Here is a 23,744-nt window from a genome sequence, read left to right as displayed (position 1 = left end):
AAAAGGTTTCAAATCTGTCTGTGTGAGTTGTCACAAACTAAACCAGATCTAAACGTTAATAACTGTTGATCAATAAACTTGATTTTTAGTTAACAATAAAGATTTCTGAGAGTTTGTTCGGAGGCAGGCTCAACAAAGTAACTCATATTAACGGTTTGACCCGCGGCCATCTTGAATCCTTTTCATCTTCTTTCGGTGAAAACATTAAAAAAAAACTTCAGCTACAGCACCTTCTGACCCACTAAGCGTTGCGAATGCAGCGCAGCGATCCGCGAGTTGAAGGATAATAGCCCGTAAGCGCGATGTAAAGTAAGGTCAGGGATCAAACCGAAGAGAGAGCAGCTGCAGCTCAAAGGCGAAATGCGCATCGCATCTCTTCCTTTGAACTGGCCCCCGCCCACGCGTCCGGAATATGCAGCATAAGGACTTGTTTGGTAACTTTTAATTGCGAAATCCTCACCCTCGACAGAGTCGTCTGTGATGTTTGGTGTTCATATGAGTTTGCATCGCTGGAGGTATGTGTGGCCATGATTTCGTGTACTGCAATTACAACACTGCAAGAAGGGGCACATTAGGAATATTTTGGGGTAAGAAAAATCAAATAAATAATGAAATATTTTGTGTTGAAATTATAAATAAAAGTTTGATGACTCAATTGAGTTTGTTTTCAACTTTAATGATATAAAAAATGTCCCACAAAGTCACACTGTTCCACACATTCCACTTCCGGTTTCTGGACCTTCACCACAGCAGCGGGTAGCGACAGGAGTAGGTATTCCGCTTTGGTCGGTTTGTGGTTTGCAATCTCCGGTTGGGTGGGTTTAGTTTTAGGCACTATGGCAAAATGGATGCAACTGTAATATACAGCCTCAATCCAGGAGGAGTTTCCCCCCTCTTTATGCATGGTTGAAATAACTGCATAACAAGCAGAAGAAGGGGCAGAACGAGTTTTAGTACCTGCTACTAGTCTAGGATGGTAACGAGATTTTGTTTTGCCGGACTTTAAATGGGAAATGAAAATTAAACGTTCAAAGCAAAGAAACGGATTTTGCGGGTGGGAAGGACCCTTCCTCGGTCATGGACCTGGAACGAGTTGGCAAATTACATTTTCAATTTAAGGTCCTGTGAATAGAAACACTAATTTAGTCCACACACACAAACGGGGTGTTTGCTTTAAGCTCCTTTGCAAATGACGTGCCACAGTATAAGGTGTTTGCTTTCTGTTTATTTTTGCTAAGTGATTTTATCACTCCAGAGATTGCATTTTCAAATACTACATGAGTAATTTTCTGGCATTTTGGACAACGTTTCTTTATTTGAATTAAACTCTGTATGTACCTTTTCTATAACCAAAGAATACATTTTGCATTATTAGATTGTCCATACAAGTCTCCTCACAATTTTGGCAGCTGTCAATATTTCAATAGCCTTTTTGTATAAAAAGGCTATTGAAATATTCAATAATCTGTATCTTGAGAACGTTTTTTCCAATCAAGACGGTGTCTTCGGTAAAATTGTAAATATTTTTACCGGAAAGCTCTTCCAATTTTTCAAAAGTTTGCCGTTGACAGCTTCCCAATTTAACTCGTTTAGTTTGTTTAGGTTGCTACCATCCATCAAACGGGTGCGGGACATTTCGCCGAATGGACATTTCGCCGAATTGAAAAAACAGTTTGAGAATACTTCTATAAGTTTTTGCATTCTTTCAAACATGAATCGTTCTTTGTTGTAGATTTTGCTAGTTTTGGTGTTTTTATATTTTTGTTTACGTTTAATTTTAATCTTTTTTTTTTAATTCGGCGAAATGTCCATTCGGCGAAACGTACCAGATCCCAACAAACTACACTGAAAAAATCTTGTCTTCAGTTATGAGCAATGTTCTAACCCTCTACTGCCCAATTGTTTTTTCGAAATTTTTATTTTTCCCGTGTACAGGAGGTCATTTTTAGCAACTTTTGTTCTTCGAAAAACTTTACTTCTGTTGTTTTAGGTTTTTCTTGTTTTATTTTTAGTATTTAAAATTGCATTTATCTTGTTTAGTTTATGTTTGTTTTTGATAGTATTTGGCCTATTCTACCACCTTCTCATTACATTTTGCCTTTCTAATTTTTTCACGTTTTTCTAGTCAATTTTTCAATTGTTTGATTGTTTTTCACATTTTCTGCTATATATGCAAAGTTGATCCCTAAAAAAATTACATTTTTAAAAACATTGACAAAGTCACATAAAACAAGTTAAACTTCCAACTCTAAAATTTTCTAAAATTTTAATAGTTCCTCTTTCCAATGCTTTTTAAAGATCAAACATTTGTTGAAAATTGATTTTTGGTGATTTTTTAGATCGAAGCCCGTCTAGAGGCGAGGTTAGGTTGTAGAGGAGTAGTATATTTAGAAATCCATACTTCCAAGTGAAATGCTATCAAACGCAAACTTAGGAAAATTGAATGAGCTTTCCGGCTAAAATATGTTCGAGTCTGAACAATCGAGTCTCAATTAAAGAAATTGCCAAAAACCAAATAAAAATTGCCAAAATCGCTGTTTTTAAACATTTTAAACACAAGGATTGAGCTTAAGACAATGCACAGTGGGAAAAAGGGCCCAAAAATTACCGCAACATGATTTCGCGCAAACCATCGATTGCTTTACACCAAAAGCTTCGTTTTTGCACCAGGAACAAAAATCTGATGAAAAATCGCACTGCACGGACCGGTCCCCGGAGTACAGGCCACCAGAAGTTCCGGATTTTTGGAAAAAGTATCTGATTTATCCAATTGTGAACTGATACGCTTTCTACAACCATAAAAAGCCATGCAAAACAATCTTAGAATAATATTAAATACCATAGGACCCATCGGGACCGGTTCCACCAATCTCCGGTGGTCACATCCGGAAACGTATTAGGAAACAATGTTAACCAGTCATGCGACGTATCAAACTTCATGATTTTGGATAGGGACATGAGTTATACACTGCTCATTTAAAAACATGAAGTTTGATATATCGCAAGAGTGGTTTCAGGAATTTGCCAAATATGATCTTCGGATGTGGCCACCGGAGAATTTGGGAACCGGTCAGAAAGCAAAAATACATCTTAAAAATACTCTCCATCCAAAATCAAGAAGTTTGATACGTCGCACGACTAGTTTATGCTGTTTCCCACTACGGTTCCGGATGTGGCCACCGGAGATCGGTGGAACCGGTTCCGATGGGTTCTATGGTATTTAATATTATTCTAAGATTGTTTTGCATGACTATTTATGGTAGAAGAAAGCGTATCAGTTCACAATTGGATAAATCAGATACTTTTTCCAAAAATCCGGAACTTCCGGTGGCCTGTACTCCGGCCACCGGTCCGTGCAGTGCCTTTTTTTATCAGATAATTGTTCCAGGTGCAAAAACGAAGCTTTTGGTGTATAGCAATCGATGGTTTGCGCGAAATCATGTTGCGGTAATTTTTTGGGCCCTTTTTCCCACTGTGCAATGGTCAATATGGAAACTTTTATGTAAAATTGTCTGGGGAATCGAATCCAGCGATCAATTTTTGAAAAAATGCGTTTAGACCTCAAAAATTTTACTAAATGGGTGCCATTTCCCGTTACTCAACAGTCAAAAACCGATTTTTTTTTGTACTTTTCCAATCTGAAATAACCCAGAAGGGTCATTTTTTCATTTATAACATTTTTTTTTTAATTTAAGATTTCGTATTTTTTGTACCTTTCCATGGTTTTTTTTTAGAATGTAATATTGATTTACCAAGTTTTCACGAGTTATCAGAGTTTTACAAAAAAATTGTTTTGACAAAGTGATGATTTGGCAATTTTTGACCAGTTTTTCGAATTTTTAACCCCTACGCAATTGTGTGCTTTTGAAAGTAGAACAGACAAGAACAAAAATTTTGATTTAAAGATATAAAGCGTTTGTTTGTATTTTCACGACAAAAAAAGTTTTTTTTGAAAAAGTAATCAAACTCAATCGTGTGCCTTTGAAAGTATTTTTTCGAAAAGTTCAGGCAATTTTGCATAAGCATGACTTTTTGATTGTTGTGGCTCGTGTACATCACGAAAAAAATTTTTAGAAAAAAAACGTCTGATTCTAGTAATACACGAGTCACAAAAATCGTCCAAAGAGTCAATTTTGTGCAAAATTACCTTAACTTTCCGAAAAAGTACTTTCAAAGGCACACGATTGAGCAGCACAGATTCGAAAAGTAAATTAAATTTCCCATAAATTGACATGTCTCAAAAAATTTTACAGTTGAATAACGGGAAATGGGAGCGATTTTATAACTAGATTTAAACCTTTTTTGATGAAAATTCAGATATTTTCGGTATTTTGAGAATGCAATCAAATCGGGCGTCCAAAAGTCCCTTTGACACCAAATTTCTCATCTTCATGGTTTCGAGCTACAAATCACTGTCTTAGTAAAAATCCAGAAAAATGAAAGGTGTCGTACCGCCCCACCGCCACAAGATATCGGATTTGTGATCAGGGACCAAAATTACCCCATTTCACGAAAATCGAAGAGGGGTCGGGAAAACTGCTGTGTGAGTTGGCGGAGAATTACCCAAATGATTTTTGCATATTTTTTAGAAAGGTTGCTGAATTTTTCGCGGACTTTTTGCAACTACCTACAAAAAAAAATTAAACGGAGAAAAACCGTCTGCTCTCTTTTAAATTTGACTTTTAGATTTAAAAACTAAAATATCCTTTAGATGTTACGTGTTTTTGCTTTTTCTTTCAGAAAGCCTGTCAAATACAACTTTGTTTTTGAGCACTTTTTGATTTATGTTGATAAAAATAATTACACTCAATTTTTTCGGTACTGCAGGAACCGATTTTTACCATTCTGGTTTCATTCAATCCTTCTAGGAGTCTCGTGAAAATGAAAGATTTTAGTAAAACAATTCAAAACACAGACTTAAAACATGTTTTAGTTGTAATTCCGGAAGATGGATTGAAGGGTGGTTTTTGAAAGAAACCCCGTCATGTTATACATTATTAGCAAGATATTTTTAAACCCTTTTGGAATGAGCCTAACATTTTGAAAGATTTGACTTTTTGTTGCATATGAAAGTATGGAATATTATCATCGTTTGAAGTTTTTTAACATTGTTACTAGGGGACGAAATTTTGCCTTTTTTATTTTTTTTTGTCATTATGATTTCGGGTTAGGGTGACAAAAAGAATTCAATTTTTTTGGAAAAATCTAAAGAGATACCCTCTGGCTTGATTATTTAGGTAAAAATAAGTAACAGTGCCATTTTTTAGCCAAAACGGTTAAGGTTTAAGGGTCGCTATTGATAGTTGATGTTTGGATGGAAAAAAAAACGAAAAATGTATGAGGAAAGGTAAAACATTCGAAATTCCACCAAAAGGTATCGTTAAATGTGTCGGATCATTGTCAAGTGAGGGATTCTTATGTATGATTTTATGACAAACAACTTTGTCGACGACCGCAAAACGATCCGAGTTTACCCTGACGAGTTATTAGCGATTTAAAAAAGACGTTTTTGTATGAAAAGATTTTTTTCACCAGCTTCAACGATCTATAGCGACGCATAAACCACAAAGTAACACTTAGACCTTAACTGATTTGGCTCAAAATAGGCACAGTTATTTATGTTTACCTAAGGAGCCAGGGGATATCCCTGACGACGATTTTTTTATTGACACCCTATTCTGGATGAGCATGATGTATGGATCATTTTTCTCGATTTTTAATCAATTAAACTCTTGAATTTTAATAGGTTAATGTTGACCCATTTTGCTTACATTTGGCTCAGAGGCTTAAAATAGCCCAGGGAACAATATTCAGCTCGTAGAGTAAGGTAAAATACCGTTTACCTGTTTCAGTCAATTTATTACTTAGATAACATAAAATTGAGTACAAAGCTATTGAATATTCTATGTCTTAGTACTTGTTTTGCACAGTTAAGTCTAACAATAATAAGTTCATCAAAAGTTCACTGCTCTCACAACCTTGTTTTCCTTAATTTAACTCACGATAAAAACCAAAATTCACCAACAGAGGTTACCTCACACAATACACAATGCTTCCCCCTGCTTTTTGCTCATCACAACCGGCGGTCACAGTGCCGAAACTGTGACTCACACCGCTCTCCGTTGGCGCGAAATTCCTCCAGCGAGGGCACAACTTTGAACACGATGCCAGCGAGATTCTCCAGCTCCGGCGGTTCGTACACTCCGTCCTTGTTCAGCAACCGGTCCCGAACTACGGATTGCATCTTCCAAATGAAGGGTTTAATTTTGCACACCAGCAGCCGGATACAGTCGGTGTCCTCTGGGACGGTTTCGTCCAGATTGCCGAGGTCCGCCTCGAGGTAGTCGGTCAGGTTGCCGTCCCGGACCGATTCCATCAGGGTGCGGAATTGTTTGGGTGGGTTGTTCAGCAGCCAGAGAAGTGGGGATTCGGACTGGAGGATGCTGCTACCAGCGGGTGCTTCTTCCAGGGGTTTTGAGGGATCTCGGTTTGGTAGCTCTGGCGATGGTTTGTCCAGGGTTCCCAGATTGGTGGCGATCTGAAAGTTTTATGGAGTTGGTTTAGGAATATTACCAGCCAAAAGTGTATTTGAACTCCATCCCAAACACTTACCACGTGCGCCACAAAAATCAACGCATTCATGACCAGTGCTCCCAGCTTGCTTCCGTCCAGCCCGAGCAGCTTCCACACCATGACCAGCATCGAGGCCGCCTGTTGCTGCATCGAGTTGTTGGCTTCCGGCTTCATGAAGTACCCTTGCCGGGAAAACCCCTTCGCCACCAAGTCGGCCACGTCCGAGATTGTGTCGATTCCAAACAGTTTCCCAGCCATCCGGACGCCACTGTGGAGGTTCTGCAGTAGATCCGCCGACACCGGATCCGGCCCACTCCGGCGACCAACTCCGGCCACCAGCACCATCACCAAGAGTGGAAAAAACCGCACGTTCCGACGAATCGTCACCACCATAGCGCGCGCGTGTAACTTGAGCCACTTCTTCAACACTGACTGAGGACGACGCGGGGAAACTGTGATATCAAAACCGCAACTCTTCGCTTCAGGGTAGCAGGAACTCAACGGTGACGACGACGGTGGTGACAAAAGAAGATCGGCAACGAAGAGGAGCCAGACTGATGGGGGAAAAAAATCCGAGACGACCGGAACCGAGATTGTCAGGACAGGAGGCTTTCGGTTGGGGGCCCGCTGAGCTTAGGGGAGAGTGGCCTATTTTTAACTGATCAGAACATTTTTAACAATTTTCTTTTTTGTAAGCAATTTTTATACGTTTTGATAATTGATGTTGGCGTTCCTCCTCTAACTTGTGGTTTAATTGTGCCCTTTCTCGAAAGGGAAGGGTTGAACTGTCTGTCTCTCTCTAATGCAATCCACTGACTGGGTTCCATCCGCCCTCATGCGTGTCATCCGAAAAGCAACGACGACGACAAGTGCAACAGCAGAAGCAGAAGCATGGTTGGGTGCAAAACCGTACTCTAACAAGTGTACTGTGGTTTGTACCCAGATAAGTGGCTTATATGATATTACATGAGCCCAGAGCTCACGGTGTGGTGGTGGCTTTCGAGCTCTTGTCGGCATGCAGATTTTCTGGGCGAGCAGGAAGTTGTTAGTGGTTTGCCAAGTGACGCTACAAGTTTGCTAGAATTTTGGGTTTTTGTAGAATTTTGTTTTAATTTTTAATTTTGTTTTTGGAAATATTTGGAAACCAAACCAACCAACCATTTCAACACTAAGCATAGACTGAGATTAGAGATATTTGTTTTCAACTCTGTTCAATTCTTATTATGAAATATAATAAGTTTATATTCAGTTGAAAAATAAAACAAAGAATCCCTTGTTTTGTTTAGTGTAGCTTATTCATGAAACAGTCTCAACAAATGCATCCAAAATAATAAATTAAACTACTCTTGAAATTAATCTTTCAACGCCCACATTTTTTTTCGTAAATTTTTATTTTTTCCGTGTTTACAAGGTTATATTGAGTTTTTCTTTTTTCTACGACAAATTTAACTAGAAGGAGATGCTGTGGATTCAACGGTCTCACGCGGTGTCAACAGGTATAGAGCGACAAACTCTGTGTCTGATGAGTCTGCAACTTCAACTATCGGACTAACATTCCTACCTTTGTTGAACTGCATCTCCTTGGGGGGGCGCCGGTATTGACTTAAAGCAGAGATCTTCAGGGGTTATACAGTGAGGATGATTAGCTCCCACTACTCATCTGTTGGTTCATTGTGTAACTTCAGCTGATCCGTCAATAACGGAGTAGCAGCTCATTGGCAGTCAACCATGCTCATGCTCATGCTCATGCTTTCTACGACAAATTTAACTACTCTAGTTTTATATTTTTCTTGTCTCAATTTTAGTACACATTTTAATTTTTAATATTTTGCTTATTCTACAACCTCTTATCATTTACTTTTGCCTTTTTAGTTTTTTTTTTCAAGTTTTAGCATGTTTATGTTTTTTTAATAATGCTTGTTTTTTTTCTGATTATTTAACTAAATTGTTTAAAAAATCATTGAGGTATAATCTGGAACATTACAAAAACTACTGCATACTTATTTTTAGCATATATATGGAAAAAAAATAGTGAAAACACAGCATAAATCAAGTAAAACTCCAACCTTAACATTTAATTGCTTCTAAATCTCAATAGAAATAGAACTGCAAAAAAATGCAAGCAATTGAAAATGACTTTTGCTGCGTTGATATTAAAATAGGCTTAGTGATTTTCTCGCTCAAAAATTGCCATTTTCACGGGGATCATTATTCCAAAACAAAAAAATTTACGAAATTTTCACGGAACTTAAAAAAGGTTAAAATAACCTTGGAAATTTTATGTTAAAATTATAGAATTTTTTTAATCTTTGATTTATAATGTTTTCAATCAGCTTTAAATTTACTTCACCATTCTTTTCTAAATTCCTTTATTTTTTTAAAGTCACGTACCAATGTTCTCAAATTATCTACCTACTAGAGCGAAGATTTAGACATGTATCAGGCATTGCCAAACAAGTTTGATCTTGTTTAATAATAATGAATTAAGATTTGACAGTCTTCCCTGTAAAAAAAATTAAACCATAGTAAAACCCTTTGTAGAATTTCTATTCTCAGAAAAATCATGAAGTTAAAATTAAACTTGTAAAAAAATCTTGAATTTCAAAATAAAAATCCTAATCCAAATCGGGGTGCAAAAGATCTGGTTGATGTATACCGTTTAACCAAATCTCACCATTTATGAAAATTTCTCAGAACTCAGGAAAAATCTTAAATATTCTTAAAAGGCTTGATTTTTAAGATAAGAATTATATCTAAGATGAATCAATTTTAATCCTCCTCATTTCCTTTGGAATTCTACCATCAAAATAAAATGGTAGAGTGCAGGGAATGAAAATAGGATTTAATTTAGTAAGTTTTCTCAGAAGCTGATAAAATAGTATCGATGCTCCAAATAGCCAATTCTGAATGCTCAATATTTTTTTATCTACTCCAATGGAATTTTATTTAAAAACAAATTAATTCACTTGAACAAAAATCTGAGGAATCTATTTCTTGAGTCAATTTAATAAAATATTGAAAAACTTTGAAATTATAAAACCACATAGAAATTTAACTTATTCAAAAAATATTACAATTTATTCATACTTTGCATTTTGACATGACCGGATTAAATATTTTTTGAATATTGTTAGTTTAAACCACCATCAATTCAAGAAAATTGATAGATTTCACGGGATTTCACAGAAATTACCAAATTTCACGAATTTCAAGCTGTCCCGATATCGTGAAAATTCACCAACCCTTATAAAAACTGCAAGCATGTTTCGGAATTGTTTACAAATATTTTGAAAATAATTGTAAAATTTCAACGTATAGTACGGCAAAACTGTGCACAAAATGCTTGGAAGACCACATTACTTGTCTTATTTTGACTGAAAAAAATATTGAAAAGAGATAACAGCAATTTTTGTCTACAAGGGAGAGGGAAGGTCTAAACTTTCCATAAAAGTGTCCACGTGTTTAATGGATGGTCCTTTCAAATGCACATAACATTTTGCATCTACAAATAAATTTCAATTTTTGTAGGACCATAATTACGATATTTTCAAAAAATCATAAATTACACAATAATCAGTACCAGACTTTGCACCATCTTGAACTCTAGCGCATAAAATGCCTTTTTAAAGTACCCTAGAAATACAAAAAATATCAAAAATGGATAAATAAGTGTTAGAGAAATTTTTGTTTCGCGTACCTTTTATATGCGTTGTTTTGGTTATTTTATTGGTTACGATAGCCTGTTAGAATAAACTGTGCACCAGGTTAAATTTGTTCAAGTGAATAAATTACATTCGAAAATAGAGGGAATTCTTGTTTATTTCGAAGATTAAAAATTTGATAAAATTCCATTCTGCAGTCAAAAACTATTTTTAGAGGCTGTTAAATGCTAAAATGTCATCATTAGGTGCAATTATTTCAATTTGAAAACATAAAATTGTACATAAAAAAGACAAAAAATGCCAACTTACCCTAGATTAATGTGAAGATTTTTTCCATTCTTTATTTTCTTTAAAAAACTTAATTAAAAAAAACCTGAATGTTTCTCATTTTATAAAACAAACTTTTGAAACATCTGTCGTTTATGCGACTCAAGTCCCCTTAAAATCAGTTCCACCCGCATAACTTAACACATGCACTTCCCAAATGAGTGCGTTCGCTTATGTTCGCGCGCTGTAATGACACATTACCATAACTGCATCACTGACTTTGGTGCTGTGTGAACATCAACCGTATACAAACACTTGGAGAGGGTATTGTCAAAGCAATGTGTCACCTCAAGTGAATAAAAAATCCGCCTGTTTAATGCAAACTCATGTGCTGCGTTGATGACAAACGATGCTAAACGGAGAAAAGTAAAAGCTGACAATCAAAAACTGCTCAATTGAATTGTGGGCAGCCTTTTCAAATATTAAAATAGATGTTTTTTTCTTCTTTTCACCTTCAGACAATACCACATCGTTAGCCGATCCTGATGGCAGCCCCCGTTTAACGGCACTCAACTTTTATTGAAAATTTTAAACTCTTCCAAACGCCAAAAGCCAGGTAAGCTATCAAGAGTTCACAAACAACAAACACACACACACTCATGTGTATGGCAGCAGTTTGTTTCATTTAGCCAACAATAGTTTTCAATTAAAAACTGCTCCAGCTTGGATGAATTAAGGGGGCAGAGGGGGGGGGGCTGCTGCTCTCTAAAGCAAAGTTTGATTGAACCCTACAGCAGCGCAAATAAGAGCTGCCAATTGCACTATGTCGGAAGACAGTGGAGTGGAGGAGTGGGGAAAGTTTAACCTATTAAATTTAACCTATTTATCTTATAACTTGAGGATTTAAGGTTCAGACACGATAAAAAAACAATCGAATCAAAATTAAAGATAAAGACAGCATTTTGCGTGTTTTAACTTAATTTAATTCAACATATTATTAAAAAACTATAATTTCTCGAGTACAAATAACCGTCTTTGCCAAAGTTTTTTTGAAAATCTGATTTGGAGCTTCCACACGACAATCTTATAAAAAGAAGGGTCAATCTCTATAAATTGCAAAGAATTCGTAAAAATGTACTCTCCTTTTTTAAAAATTAGTTTACAAATTTCATGAAAAAGAAAAGTATAACCCTATGAATTCAAAAGCTCTTGTTAAAAATGACCCTTTTTCAAATTTTCAGGTCTCACAAAAAATAAGTTTTTTTGCTGTATAAATTTCAAAGGTCTTGCCAAACTCGAAATATACCTACATTAAGTCACTAACATATCAAGTTCTCAAAACCGAAATCAAATCAAGAACAAGTACAAGAACAAGAACAAGAACAAGAACAAGAACAAGAACAAGAACAAGAACAAGAACAAGAACAAGAACAAGAACAAGAACAAGAACAAGAACAAGAACAAGAACAAGAACAAGAACAAGAACAAGAACAAGAACAAGAACAAGAACAAGAACAAGAACAAGAACAAGAACAAGAACAAGAACAAGAACAAGAACAAGAACAAGAACAAGAACAAGAACAAGAACAAGAACAAGAACAAGAACAAGAACAAGAACAAGAACAAGAACAAGAACAAGAACAAGAACAAGAACAAGAACAAGAACAAGAACAAGAACAAGAACAAGAACAAGAACAAGAACAAGAACAAGAACAAGAACAAGAACAAGAACAAGAACAAGAACAAGAACAAGAACAAGAACAAGAACAAGAACAAGAACAAGAACAAGAACAAGAACAAGAACAAGAACAAGAACAAGAACAAGAACAAGAACAAGAACAAGAACAAGAACAAGAACAAGAACAAGAACAAGAACAAGAACAAGAACAAGAACAAGAACAAGAACAAGAACAAGAACAAGAACAAGAACAAGAACAAGAACAAGAACAAGAACAAGAACAAGAACAAGAACAAGAACAAGAACAAGAACAAGAACAAGAACAAGAACAAGAACAAGAACAAGAACAAGAACAAGAACAAGAACAAGAACAAGAACAAGAACGAAACTGCCATCCAAGAGTTTTCAAAACTTAAAGAGTGACAAAATTTTGTGTAAATCTATTTTGTAAAAGAAAATGTGAAATACACAATTGTTTAATTTGTAAGAGTTGGTGCTCCTATTTTACAGACGATACCACATCGATGTAAATATTTCTTCTTACGTTATATTTTTTACTGTATCTTTATACTTATTTAATTTCTCTCCTATTGACCTGCCCAACACAAACTTTGATTGGGCCAAATGTGTTTATGTTTTCGTGGCTGCTGTCTAGGAGCTCATCTTCCCTTCACTGAACCACCTCCAGTTCCTTTTGTCCAAAAACAGAAAAAAATGCTCCCCACAAAGCGAAAAATTATCAAGTGCACAAAACCAATCAACTACGAAAGCGTATTACAGTAATCGCCTTTTAAGAGGATTTTTTTCTGGAGTGTTTTCTTTTTTTTTGCGAAGCTCAATCATGGCGAAACAGGAAAAACTTTTTCGCACCCACAGCATTATACACGCCACCACTCAGATCGAACGGGAGCGGGAAAAGCTGGGTAAAAGACACAATAATACAATTTTCCAACGGGGCCTCGGCTGGTTTGGTGTTCGGTCAGAAATGGAAAAGTTTACCGTATGATACACTGTCTCGAATGAGATTTTAAGCGGCTGGGCAGCGATTGAGAAGGGAAAACTTTTTCTTCAGGCTTGTTAGCAGCAGTGACTGATAAGCTTAAAAATTTTGCTGGGGTAAGGGAGATTCGCCCCCTTTTTGATGGTAATGAATTTTGAGCAATTTTGTGTTGCCCTAGCAGATTATGATTTATTTCAATCCAGCAGGGACATCAAATCTGGGTTGTGAAGCGAAACGTGGCTAAACTTTCCATTCGATATGGGTGGAAGACTTTGCAATGTTGATGAATTGCTTGATTTTAAGATTTGACAAGCATTCATAGAAATAAAATATATATAGAAAGCAAATCCATAAACATGTGGAACATTTAACCCCAAACGTACAGTAAAAAAATCATGGTACACCATATTCTTGATTTACACAACGAAATGGGGGTGTTTAATTCGAGAATCGTTTAAAAAAAGAATGTCCATGACTTAAATTGAGAATATGACTTAAATTAAGAATCTTTGGGATTTCGTAATTTGTCGGAGAATTTTCAAAATGTATCAATATTATTTTGTTTGGTTATGTTATTAAAACATTTTTGCATGGTTTTGGAACACCTGGGATGTTCTAGTCCATCCGAAACTTCCGGAAATTTTGTGCAGCAGGCTAACCGAAGAAACAAGTTGAAACTTAAAAATTTTGACAACGGATCCTACCCAGACTGCTTCAGTGAGTGCGGTAGGCTACAGTGCATTGTTGTAACAACTGATTGGGATGATCTGGGACATCCAAGGACTCCCTGGAGTTAAGATCTGTGGGTCTACCACCGTAACAAGCCAGAGGTGGATGGATTTTGACCCCAGAATATACCCGCATAGCTTCAGAGAGTATGGTAGATTACTTTGCTGATGTGTTGGGATGTCCTGGGTCATCCAAGGACTCCCTGGAGTTAAGATCTGTGGGTCTACCGCCGTAACAAGCAAGAGGTCGACGGATTTTGACCCTGGAATATACCCGTATAGCTTCAGTGAGTATGGTAGAATACTTTGCTGATGTGTTGGGCTGACTTGGGACATCCAAGGACTCCCTGGTGTTAAGATCTGTGGGTCTACCGCCGTAACAAGCAAGAGGTCGACGGATTTTGACCCCGGAATATACCCGTATAGCTTCAGTGAGTATGGTAGAATACTTTGCTGATGTGTTGGGCTGACTTGGGACATCCAAGGACTCCCTGGAATTAAGATCTGTGGGTCTACCACCGTAACAAGCAAGAGGTCGACGGATTTTGAACCCAGAATATACCCGCATGGCTTCAGAGAGTATGGTAGACTACTTTGCTGATGTGTTGGGATGTCTTGGGTCATCCAAGGACTCCCTGGAGTTAAGATCTGAGGGTCTACCGCCGTAACAAGCAAGAGGTCGACGGATTTTGACCCCGGAATATACCCGCATAGCTTCAGTGAGCATGGTAGACTACTTTGCTGATCTGTTGGGCTGTCTTAGGTCATCCAAGGACTCCCTGGAGTTAAGATCTGTGGGTCTACCGCCGTAACAAGCAAGAGATCGACTTATTTTGACTCCGGAACATACTCGCATAGCTTCAGTGAGTATGATAGACTACTTTGCTGATGTTCTAAGATGTTTTAGGTCGTCCAAGGACTCCCTGATGATCTGAGGGTCTACCGCCGTAACAAGCAGAAGGTCGACGGTTTTTGACCTCGGGGCATACCCGTATAGCTTCAGGGAGTATGGTAGACTACTTTGCTGATGTGTTGGGATGTCCTGGGTCATCTTAGGACTCCCTGGAGATATGATAGACCACCAGATCTTAACTCCAGGGATTCCTTGGATGACCCAGGACATCCCAACACATCAGCAAAGTAGTCTACCATACTCTCTGAAGCTATGCGGGTATATTCTGGGGTCAAAATCTTTCGACCTCTTGCTTGTTACGGTGGTAGACCCGCAGATCTTAATTCCAGGGAGTCCTTGGATGATCCAGGACATCCCTACACATCAGCAATGTAGTCTTCAATACTCACTGAAGCTATGCAGATATGTTCCGGGGTCAAAATCCGTCGACCTCTGGCTTGTTACGGCGGTAGACCCACAGATCTTAACTCCAGGGAGTCCTTGGATGACCCAAGTCAGCCCAACACATCAGCAAAGTATTCTACCATACTCACTGAAGCTATACGGGTATATTCCGGGGTCAAAATCCGTCGACCTCTTGCTTGTTACGGCGGTAGACCCACAGATCTTAACTCCAGGGAGTCCTTGGATGACCCAAGTCAGCCCAACACATCAGCAAAGTATTCTACCATACTCACTGAAGCTATACGGGTATATTCCGGGGTCAAAATCCGTCGACCTCTTGCTTGTTACGGCGGTAGACCCACAGATCTTAACACCAGGGAGTCCTTGGATGTCCCAAGTCAGCCCAACACATCAGCAAAGTACTCTACCATACTCACTGAAGCTATACGGGTATATTCCGGGGTCAAAATCCGTCGACCTCTTGCTTGTTACGGCGGTAGACCCACAGATCTTAACTCCAGGGAGTCCTTGGCTGACCCAGGACATCCCAACACATCAGCAAAGTAATCTACCATACTCTCTGAAGCTATGCGGGTATATTCTGGGGTCAAAATCCATCCACCTCTGGCTTGTTACGGTGGTAGACCCACAGATCTTAACTCCAGGGAGTCCTTGGATGTCCCAGATCATCCCAATAAGTTACTACAACAATGCACTGTAGCCTACCGTACTCACTGAAGCAGTCTGGGTAGGATCCATTGTCAAAATTTTGAATTTCAATTTGTTTCTTCGGTTAAACTGCTGCACGAAATTTCCGGAAGTTTCGGATGGACTAGAACATCTCAGGTGTTCCAAAACCATGCAAAAATGTTTTAATAACATAACCAAACCAAATACAATTGATACATGATGAATATTCTCCGACAAATTACGAAATCCCAAAGATTCTTAATTTAAGTCATATTCTCAATTTAAGTCATGGACATTCTCATTTTAAGTCATGACTTAAAAAAAGTTGCGTAAATCGAGAATCGTTTAAAAAAAGGTGACTTAAAAAAAGAATATGGTGTAATATTACAACTGGGAAGGGGTACATATTTTATGTTAGAAAAGAATAAGTTCTTTTACCGCTGAAAATGTATGATTTTACCAATTTTCTGGTGTAATGTCACTTTTTCAGTCCACATTGAGCTAAAATCACATTATAAAAGAGGTAATATTCAATCTTCTAAAATAATAATTGAACACCATTTTTTACTCTGTATCAAAACTTGAAATCAACTTTTTCTGATTAAACTCAAATTTGTTTTCTTTTAAATTAACATTATTAATTGATTCCAAAAAAGATAACCAATAATGTTGGATGCCATGCATCAATTATAAATGTTAGAAGACAATTTTGCGTCTCATATTTCAATGTGCTAAAAGCGTTTATTTAAAGAGCAATGAAAAATTTATTAATTTTCTGCCTATACATCTTTCGTTTATTTAGACGAGAATTTAAAATGGAACAATAATTAATGATCTTGAAAAAAGAGATCAGCATTTAAGTTTGAATAAAATCTATACATTTGTAAAGGGGTAAACCACAAACCACGTTAGCAATAATAATATAATAAAAATATACTTAACTGCCTTTTGAAAGGATGGAGACCTCAATCTAACACAGAAAAATGTAAATTGAAATCAACTTTTTTTTCCAAACGAGTTCAAATTTGGTGGGCTTATTGATACCATCAAAACAAGCAATAAACCCAATTTTTAAATTGTATCAATACAAACATTTCAAAAAGGTCAAATATTTAATATTACGCCCTGTTGAAATTGTTGTTTCGAAAAGATCAGAAAATTTGACTTATGTTTTTTACATTGAAAATAGGAACATTAGAAAAAAAAGGCTGCTTGGATGAGACTGGAAAACCTTCAATTTTCTTGTTATTTTTTTTTCTCTTTTATTCGCTTTATGTCAGCAACCAGAGGTCCAATCTTTATTGTCTCGTAGGCAATTTGATTGGAAATGTTCTAAACTTTTCAAAAAATATTTTCAGGAATGAACAATCATGGACTGTCTTTAAAAAAATCGATAAATAGTTTTTTTTTGTTTAACTTGAAGTGGGTTTATCTTGAAAACGATGCACTTTATGAAAAAAAACTGTAAAGTACTTTTCGAATTAGAATTTGTTTTTACATTAAACTGTATTCCATGTTTTTTCGACTAATATTTCAATTTTTTACAATTCAAAAAGTCATACGGCAGAAAAAAACATTAAAAGTTGTGGTTTTTGTACCCTAAAACATATAAAAAATTCAAAAATTAAAAATGTGAATTTTGGTAAACTGAGTTTTTTTGTAAAAAACATTATTTAAAAATCGGCGTTTTTTTCATGTACCTATTTTTTACGAATAGTCCTCATCAATACCTACAACTTTGCAGGACAACAAATCTATCAGAAATTAACACAAAAGGGCTTCTTCGGTCTTATGGAAGGACTCCACAAAGTTTTGATAGTATTGTGAATTAAGGAAACTTGTGTATTTCAGAACAGATTAGATAAAATTCAGTTTTTGAAACTTTTAGTATTGATAATTTCTGAAAATTATTCAAACATTCAACCCAAAACCCAGTTTATAATATTTTTCTATAGCTTTTGTTTCAATCATTCGTCACGTTAAATGAAACTTGTTTATTGTTATTTAATTATGTTAATTTTCTTAACAATGCAACTCCAGATTTTTTAAATTTAAACACGATTAATCAAAATATGTTGAATACGAGTTATTTTTAAATCGTTTTATTCTTTGTCACTGAGTGAAATCAATGAAAATTATTGATTTTTTAAACCATTCATTCATCATCATTAGGGTTAGTAAATTTTCACGATTACGCGGACAGCGAAATTTACTAATTTCTCAAATCATTGCTTAGAAATAACAACATAATAAATATTTCATCCACGAAGACTTTTTAAGTAAATTTTATTAGTTTTCAATTGAACAGCCATTTGAAGAATTGGTAGCAAAACATACATTTACATAAAATTGATACAACTTTTACTGTGAAGTGAATACTACGAATACTTGTTATTTTTTGTTATTTTTTTTTTCTTTATTGGAAGTGGACAAAAGCCCCCTTGAGCTGTGTCTGGTTATCGATAAAAGACACTTTCTCAAAAAGGCACAAAACCACCTCATCTCATCGCATCAACAAGTAAACAAAAAAAATGATGTTAACAAAAATCAATCTAAGTAAAAAATATATTCTCGTAATCATCAAGTTATCACAAGAATGATATGATCAATCATTTGATTGCAGTTATTCTGATACCAAAAAGTTTTTTTTTTACAAATGTTGGCTTTTTTACCAAAACATGTTAAAATTGACTAAACAAGTATTTTGTGATTAGTTTTTGAAAGATCGCACAGAATGAATTGATTTATTTTAAGAAATTATTTAGAATATTAAATGAATAGTATTTTTGATCTTAAAAGAACAATTCTGATTTTTGCTGAGACCTGGAAGTTAAAAAAAAAAGTTTTTGAAAAGTGAGAAAAAATCCTCAAAACATATTTTTACTACTTGCATTACTTTACAAAAGTTATTTTAATCATTTTGGCTTTACAATATTGTTAAATCTTGCTTTTATATTTAATTCTATAAAATGTAAAAAAGATAAAATAGAAGCAAATTAGCTGAAACTATTTAGCTTACTTACTTACTTTTATTGGCGCTACACCATTAGCTTGGCCTGCTGCACGATTCTCCGCCAACAAGCTCGGTCCATGGCTGCATTTCTCCAATTTCGCGGCGCACCCACACTTTCTAAATCGCTCTCCACTTGGTCCACCCACCTCGCACGTTGCACCCCCCTACGTCTTGTTCCTACCGGCTCCGACACAAACACCAACTTTGCAGGATTGATCTTCTGGTTCCGTTGGCTCAATTGGTCGGCTCGTTCCGGCATCCTTGCAACATGACCCGCCCACTGCAACCGGCCAGCCTTCGCGACTTTCCGGATGCTTGGTTCGTTGTAGAGTTGTGCAAGTTCGTGGTTCATTCTCCGCCGCCATCCGTCGTTCTCATATACGCCGCCAAAGATGGTCCTTAGCACTCGACGTTCGAAGACGCTTAGTGCTCGTAAGTCCTCTTCGAGCATTGTCCACGTCTCGTGCCCGTAGAGGACGACCGGTCTTATCAGCGACTTGTAGATGGAACACTTCGTATGTAGGGAGAATTTCCGGGACCTTAGGCTCTTGTGAAGACCGAAATAGGCACGACTTCCAGCGATGATGCGCCTCCGAATTTCCCTGCTGCAGCTGTTGTCCGACGTCACCAACGATCCGAGGTATACAAACTCCTCCACCACCTCGAATTCGTCCCCGTCGATTGTAACGCTTGGTCCAATGCGAGCCCTAAGGGACTCGGTTCCTCCTGCCAGCAGGTACTTTGTCTTCGCCACATTCACCCTTAGCCCAACCTTCTCTGCTTCCCGCTTCAAGTCGGTGTACGCATCCGCAACCGCCTTGAACGTTCTGCCAACAATGTCCATGTCGTCGGCGAAGCAGATGAACTGGTTGGACTTGCTGAAGATCGTGCCCCGCATATTGAAGCCCGCTCGTCTCATAACACCTTCTAGCACGACATTGAAACAGAGACAAGAGATCCCATCGCCTTGCCGAAGCCCCCCAAGTGAAGTGAACGAGTCCGATTCCGCACCCGATATCTTCACACAGCACCTAGCCCCATCCATCGTCATCTTGATCAGTCTGATCAGCTTCCCGGGAAAACCGTTCTCGTCCATAATTTTCCATAGCTCTTCGCGATCGACTGAGTCGTACGCGGCTTTGAAGTCGATGAAAAGGTGGTGCGTGGGGACTTGGTACTCGCGACACTTTTGGAGGATTTGTCGCACAGTGAAGATTTGGTCGGTTGTTGATCTCCCCATGACGAATCCGGCTTGATAACTTCCAACAAAACCTTCCGCTATTGGCGATAGGCGGCTGAAGAGGATCTGGGAGAACACTTTGTAGGCCGCGTTGAGGATTGTGATGGCACGGTAGTTCTCACAATCTAACTTGTCCCCCTTCTTGTAGATCGGGCATATTACTCCCTCTTTCCACTCCTCCGGTAGCTGTTCTGACTCCCAGATCCTGACTATCAGTCGGTGCAGACAGGACGCCAGCTTCTCCGGGCCCATCTTGATGAGTTCAGCACCGATACCATCCTTACCCGCTGCTTTGTTGTTCTTCAGCTTCTTGATGGCATCCTTAACTTCCCTCATCGTGGGAACTGGCTCCTCTCCTTCTCCCGCTGTACCGATGAAGTCCTCTCTCCTGCCGCCTTGGACCCCTGCCTCTGCTTCTGCGCTATTCAGGTGTTCATCGAAGTGCTGCTTCCACCTGTCAATCACCTCACGCTCGTTCGTCAAGATAGCTCCATTTTTATCCCGGCACATTTCGACTCGCGGCGTGAAGCCGTTGCGGGATCCGTTGAGCTTCTTGTAGAACTTGCGCGTTTCGTTTGAGCGATGCAGCTGCTCCATGTCCTCAAACTCCAACTCTTCCTGGTGGCGCACTTTTGCTCGGAAGAGCTGGTGCTGCTGCCTTCGCTTCTGTCCATACGCCTCCTCGTAATCACGGAGATTGTACTGCAGCATTGCCCTCCGTGCTGCATTCTTCTCCTCCAAAATCGCTCGACACTCCTCGTCGAACCAATCGTTCCGTCGTCCTCGTTCCACAAATCCGATGGTGCTTTCTGCTGCGTTGGTGATGGCTGCCTTGACGCTCCTCCAGCAGTCCTCGAGGGGAGCTTCCAACAGCTCACCCTCCCCTGGCAACGCAGCCTCCAGCGAATGCGCGTACCGGGATGCGACTTCCGGTAACTTAAGCCGCTCCAGATCCAACCGCGGAGGGCGGCGGTACCGAACGCTTTTCGCCAGGGAAAGTCGTTGGCGCATTTTCACCATCACCAGATAGTGGTCCGAGTCGACGTTGGCGCCGCGATAGGTCCTGACGTCGATGATGTCGGAAAAGTGTCTACCGTCGATTACGACGTGGTCGATTTGTGATTCCGTTCCTTGTGGTGATCTCCAGGTGTACTTGTCTCGGAGGTTGTGCTGGAAGCAGGTACTTCGTACGGCCATGTTTTTGGAGGTGGCGAAGTCGATCAGTCGCAGGCCGTTTTCGTTCGTGCGTACGTGGGCGCTGAACTTTCCTATCACCGGTCTGAATTCCTCCTCCTGGCCAACCTGAGCGTTAAAATCTCCAATAACGATTTTGACGTCATGTTTTGGGCAGCTGTTGTACGTCCAGTTCAGCTGCTCGTAAAATGCGTCCTTGTCGTCATCTTCGCTTCCTGAGTGCGGGCTGTGCACGTTTATGATGCTGATGTTGAAGAAACGGCCCTTAACCCTCAACACGCACATTCGGTCGGTGAGCGGGGTCCACCCAATCACGCGATCGCGCATTTCGCCCAGCACTATAAAGGCTGTCCCCAGCCTCTTTTTTTCGCCGCGGCTCTGGTAGATTGTACAGCCAATCCTTGGGTACGCTTGTACCTCTTCCGCGCCTATCCAGCCAACCTCCTGCAGCGCTACGATGCTGAACTTGCGGACCCTCAATATGTCGGAAAGTATGCGGATACTCCCGTCAAATTTGAGAGACCTGCAATTCCACGTCCCGAGCTTCCAATCGTGGGACCTCAAATGATGTCCAGTTCCGTGCCGATTGGTCCGGCTCGCATCGTGTGCTTCCTGCACTGGTGTTTTACGGCGGGTTCGTGTGGCCTGCACCAACCCCCTGTCTCGCCGGAGGACCATCGTGCCGGTACTGTTTACAGTCCCACGCCGACACAAGGACTTTTACTCGGCCGCCCCTAACCTGGGGTACAAACGCTGTTTCGAGCCGCCCCTAACCTGGGGAACAGACGCTCGATGGGGGAGGGGGTGGGGGGTCCGAACTCTAGCTACCGTAAGCCGCTCCTAACATGGAGAACAGACGCTTACCTCGACGATAGAGCAGGACACCGGTTTCTTTGAGCCGCCCCTAACCTGGGGAACAGACGCTCAAAGAAGGGTGGGGGAAGGGGGGGGGGGTGTCGACCACTTCTTTCGAGCCGCCCCTAACGTGGGGAACAGCCGCTCACGGATAGAAGGAATCGACCACCTAGTCCGTTTGGGCCGCCCCTAACATGGGGTGCAGACGCCCAAAAACGGAACTAGAGAGGGGGAAGGGGCTGTGTATGCAGCAGGGTTGCACTTCTTGTTTTTTCCTTCTTTTTAATTTCACCCAAAAACTTTGCAGCACTTTTTTTTTTGTAGCTTTCCGAGCAATTCACCCCACCGTGCACCAACGGCTTCTCTTCTATACACGACTCTCGTAGCAACAGACACAGTGACGAGGACGACGACGACACGCGTCAGTATGGTCTTCGCGGTACACTTCCACACGCCGCGCGACACAATACAACGACCATCGATCGCGACGACGACGACGATGCCTTAGCAGTTCTTTGTTTTTTTTTTTTTTTCAATTGCCCGTGGCGGAACGCGATATTCGGTCAAATCTGGTGATTGATTTGCCTCACTCGCGGTCGTAAAACACGGACTATCACTTTCCCGGGCCAGGAGACGGGTTCAGAACACGGATGCAATGAATTTCACACCCCACTAACGCGTATTTTCGTGTAAATTTTGCACTTTCGCGGGAACGGTAGGAAAACAATACCGATGTGCGCGGCGCACACACACAAAAAAAAAAAAAAACTATTTAGCTATATTAGTCAAATATTAAAAGAAAAGAATTTCAACAACTGAGAATACGCCCTACATTTCGTTTCAAAATATTTATGGGATTTTTTTTGGAAATTAAAAAAAGTTTTTTGTATGTCACGTTCAAATTTAGTGAAGAATTTTTATAATCTTATTAAAAAATAATATATAATGAAGCATAAAAAATAGTTTCTGTAATTTTTACCATCAGATTTTCAGGGTTATTTTAACATTTTTCACGATCCGCGACATTTCCGTGAAATTTGGTGTTTTGAAATTAGGGTCCCCGTGAAATATGCAATTTTCGAGCGTGAAAAATCACTAAGCCCAATCATCAATAAATAAAAATATTGAGCATCACAAATCAATTTTGAATTTTTCGTTGCAAGTTTTACTAAAATGGCAAAAGAAAATGCTTTTGACTATTGTTACATTTTTATAGTTTTTAGAGATAAATTTGTAAGAAAATTCAGTCAATATTTTAATTTTTTTAAACTAGGTATAACATGCTGCCATTGAAAATCATCGGCTTTTTGGATCAATATGAATACTTTCATATATTTTATAGATGTATTTTGGTTTTGAATTGACCTCATTTTGACACATTATGTTTAGAACCTGTAAACAGCTTTGCAAATATAAATAAAAGCTCCAAATTTAACCCAACAAAATATCATTTCAAAAACCAGTGGAAGTGTTTTAAAATAGTTATTGGAAAAGCATGTATTTCCATCATCTTATGTTGGCATTTGATTTCATCTTCTCAAAAGCGA

General features: G+C 38.8%; 3 protein-coding genes across 5 annotated transcripts in view; 1 reads left to right on the top strand and 2 right to left on the bottom strand.

The window, feature by feature from the left end:
* Nucleotides 1-23,744, top strand: part of LOC120415743 (EGFR adapter protein-like) — a 235,085-nt gene that overhangs the window by 158,443 nt on the left and 52,898 nt on the right. For 2 of the 3 annotated variants that reach the window (XM_039577347.2, XM_039577344.2), the window contains exon 2: nucleotides 11,021-11,118. The exons of the other annotated variant lie outside the window; for it this stretch is intronic. The gene's annotated coding sequence lies outside the window, so the exon portion shown is untranslated. The remainder of the gene's footprint in view (nucleotides 1-11,020; nucleotides 11,119-23,744) is intronic. 3 annotated transcript variants of the gene reach the window in all.
* Nucleotides 5,934-7,199, bottom strand: LOC120415746 (uncharacterized). The gene is made up of 2 exons (XM_039577352.2): nucleotides 6,613-7,199; nucleotides 5,934-6,538 (listed from the first exon to the last, which is right to left on the bottom strand). Exons 1-2 carry the CDS (start codon nucleotides 6,964-6,966, stop codon nucleotides 6,074-6,076), a joined length of 819 nt encoding a protein of 272 aa, XP_039433286.1. The 5' UTR covers nucleotides 6,967-7,199; the 3' UTR covers nucleotides 5,934-6,073.
* On the bottom strand, nucleotides 7,553-22,020 carry LOC120415756 (uncharacterized). Its single transcript, XM_039577364.1, has 4 exons — nucleotides 20,614-22,020; nucleotides 19,681-20,094; nucleotides 19,077-19,419; nucleotides 7,553-7,599 (listed from the first exon to the last, which is right to left on the bottom strand). The coding sequence occupies exons 1-4, from the start codon at nucleotides 22,018-22,020 to the stop codon at nucleotides 7,553-7,555; spliced, it is 2,211 nt and encodes a 736-aa protein (XP_039433298.1).

The sequence above is a fragment of the Culex pipiens genome, chromosome 3, assembly GCF_016801865.2.
Source record: "Culex pipiens pallens isolate TS chromosome 3, TS_CPP_V2, whole genome shotgun sequence".
NCBI classification, from domain to species: domain Eukaryota; kingdom Metazoa; phylum Arthropoda; class Insecta; order Diptera; family Culicidae; genus Culex; species Culex pipiens.
Note: the sequence above shows the minus strand (reverse complement) of the source record. Positions and strands in the feature narration are given on the sequence as shown.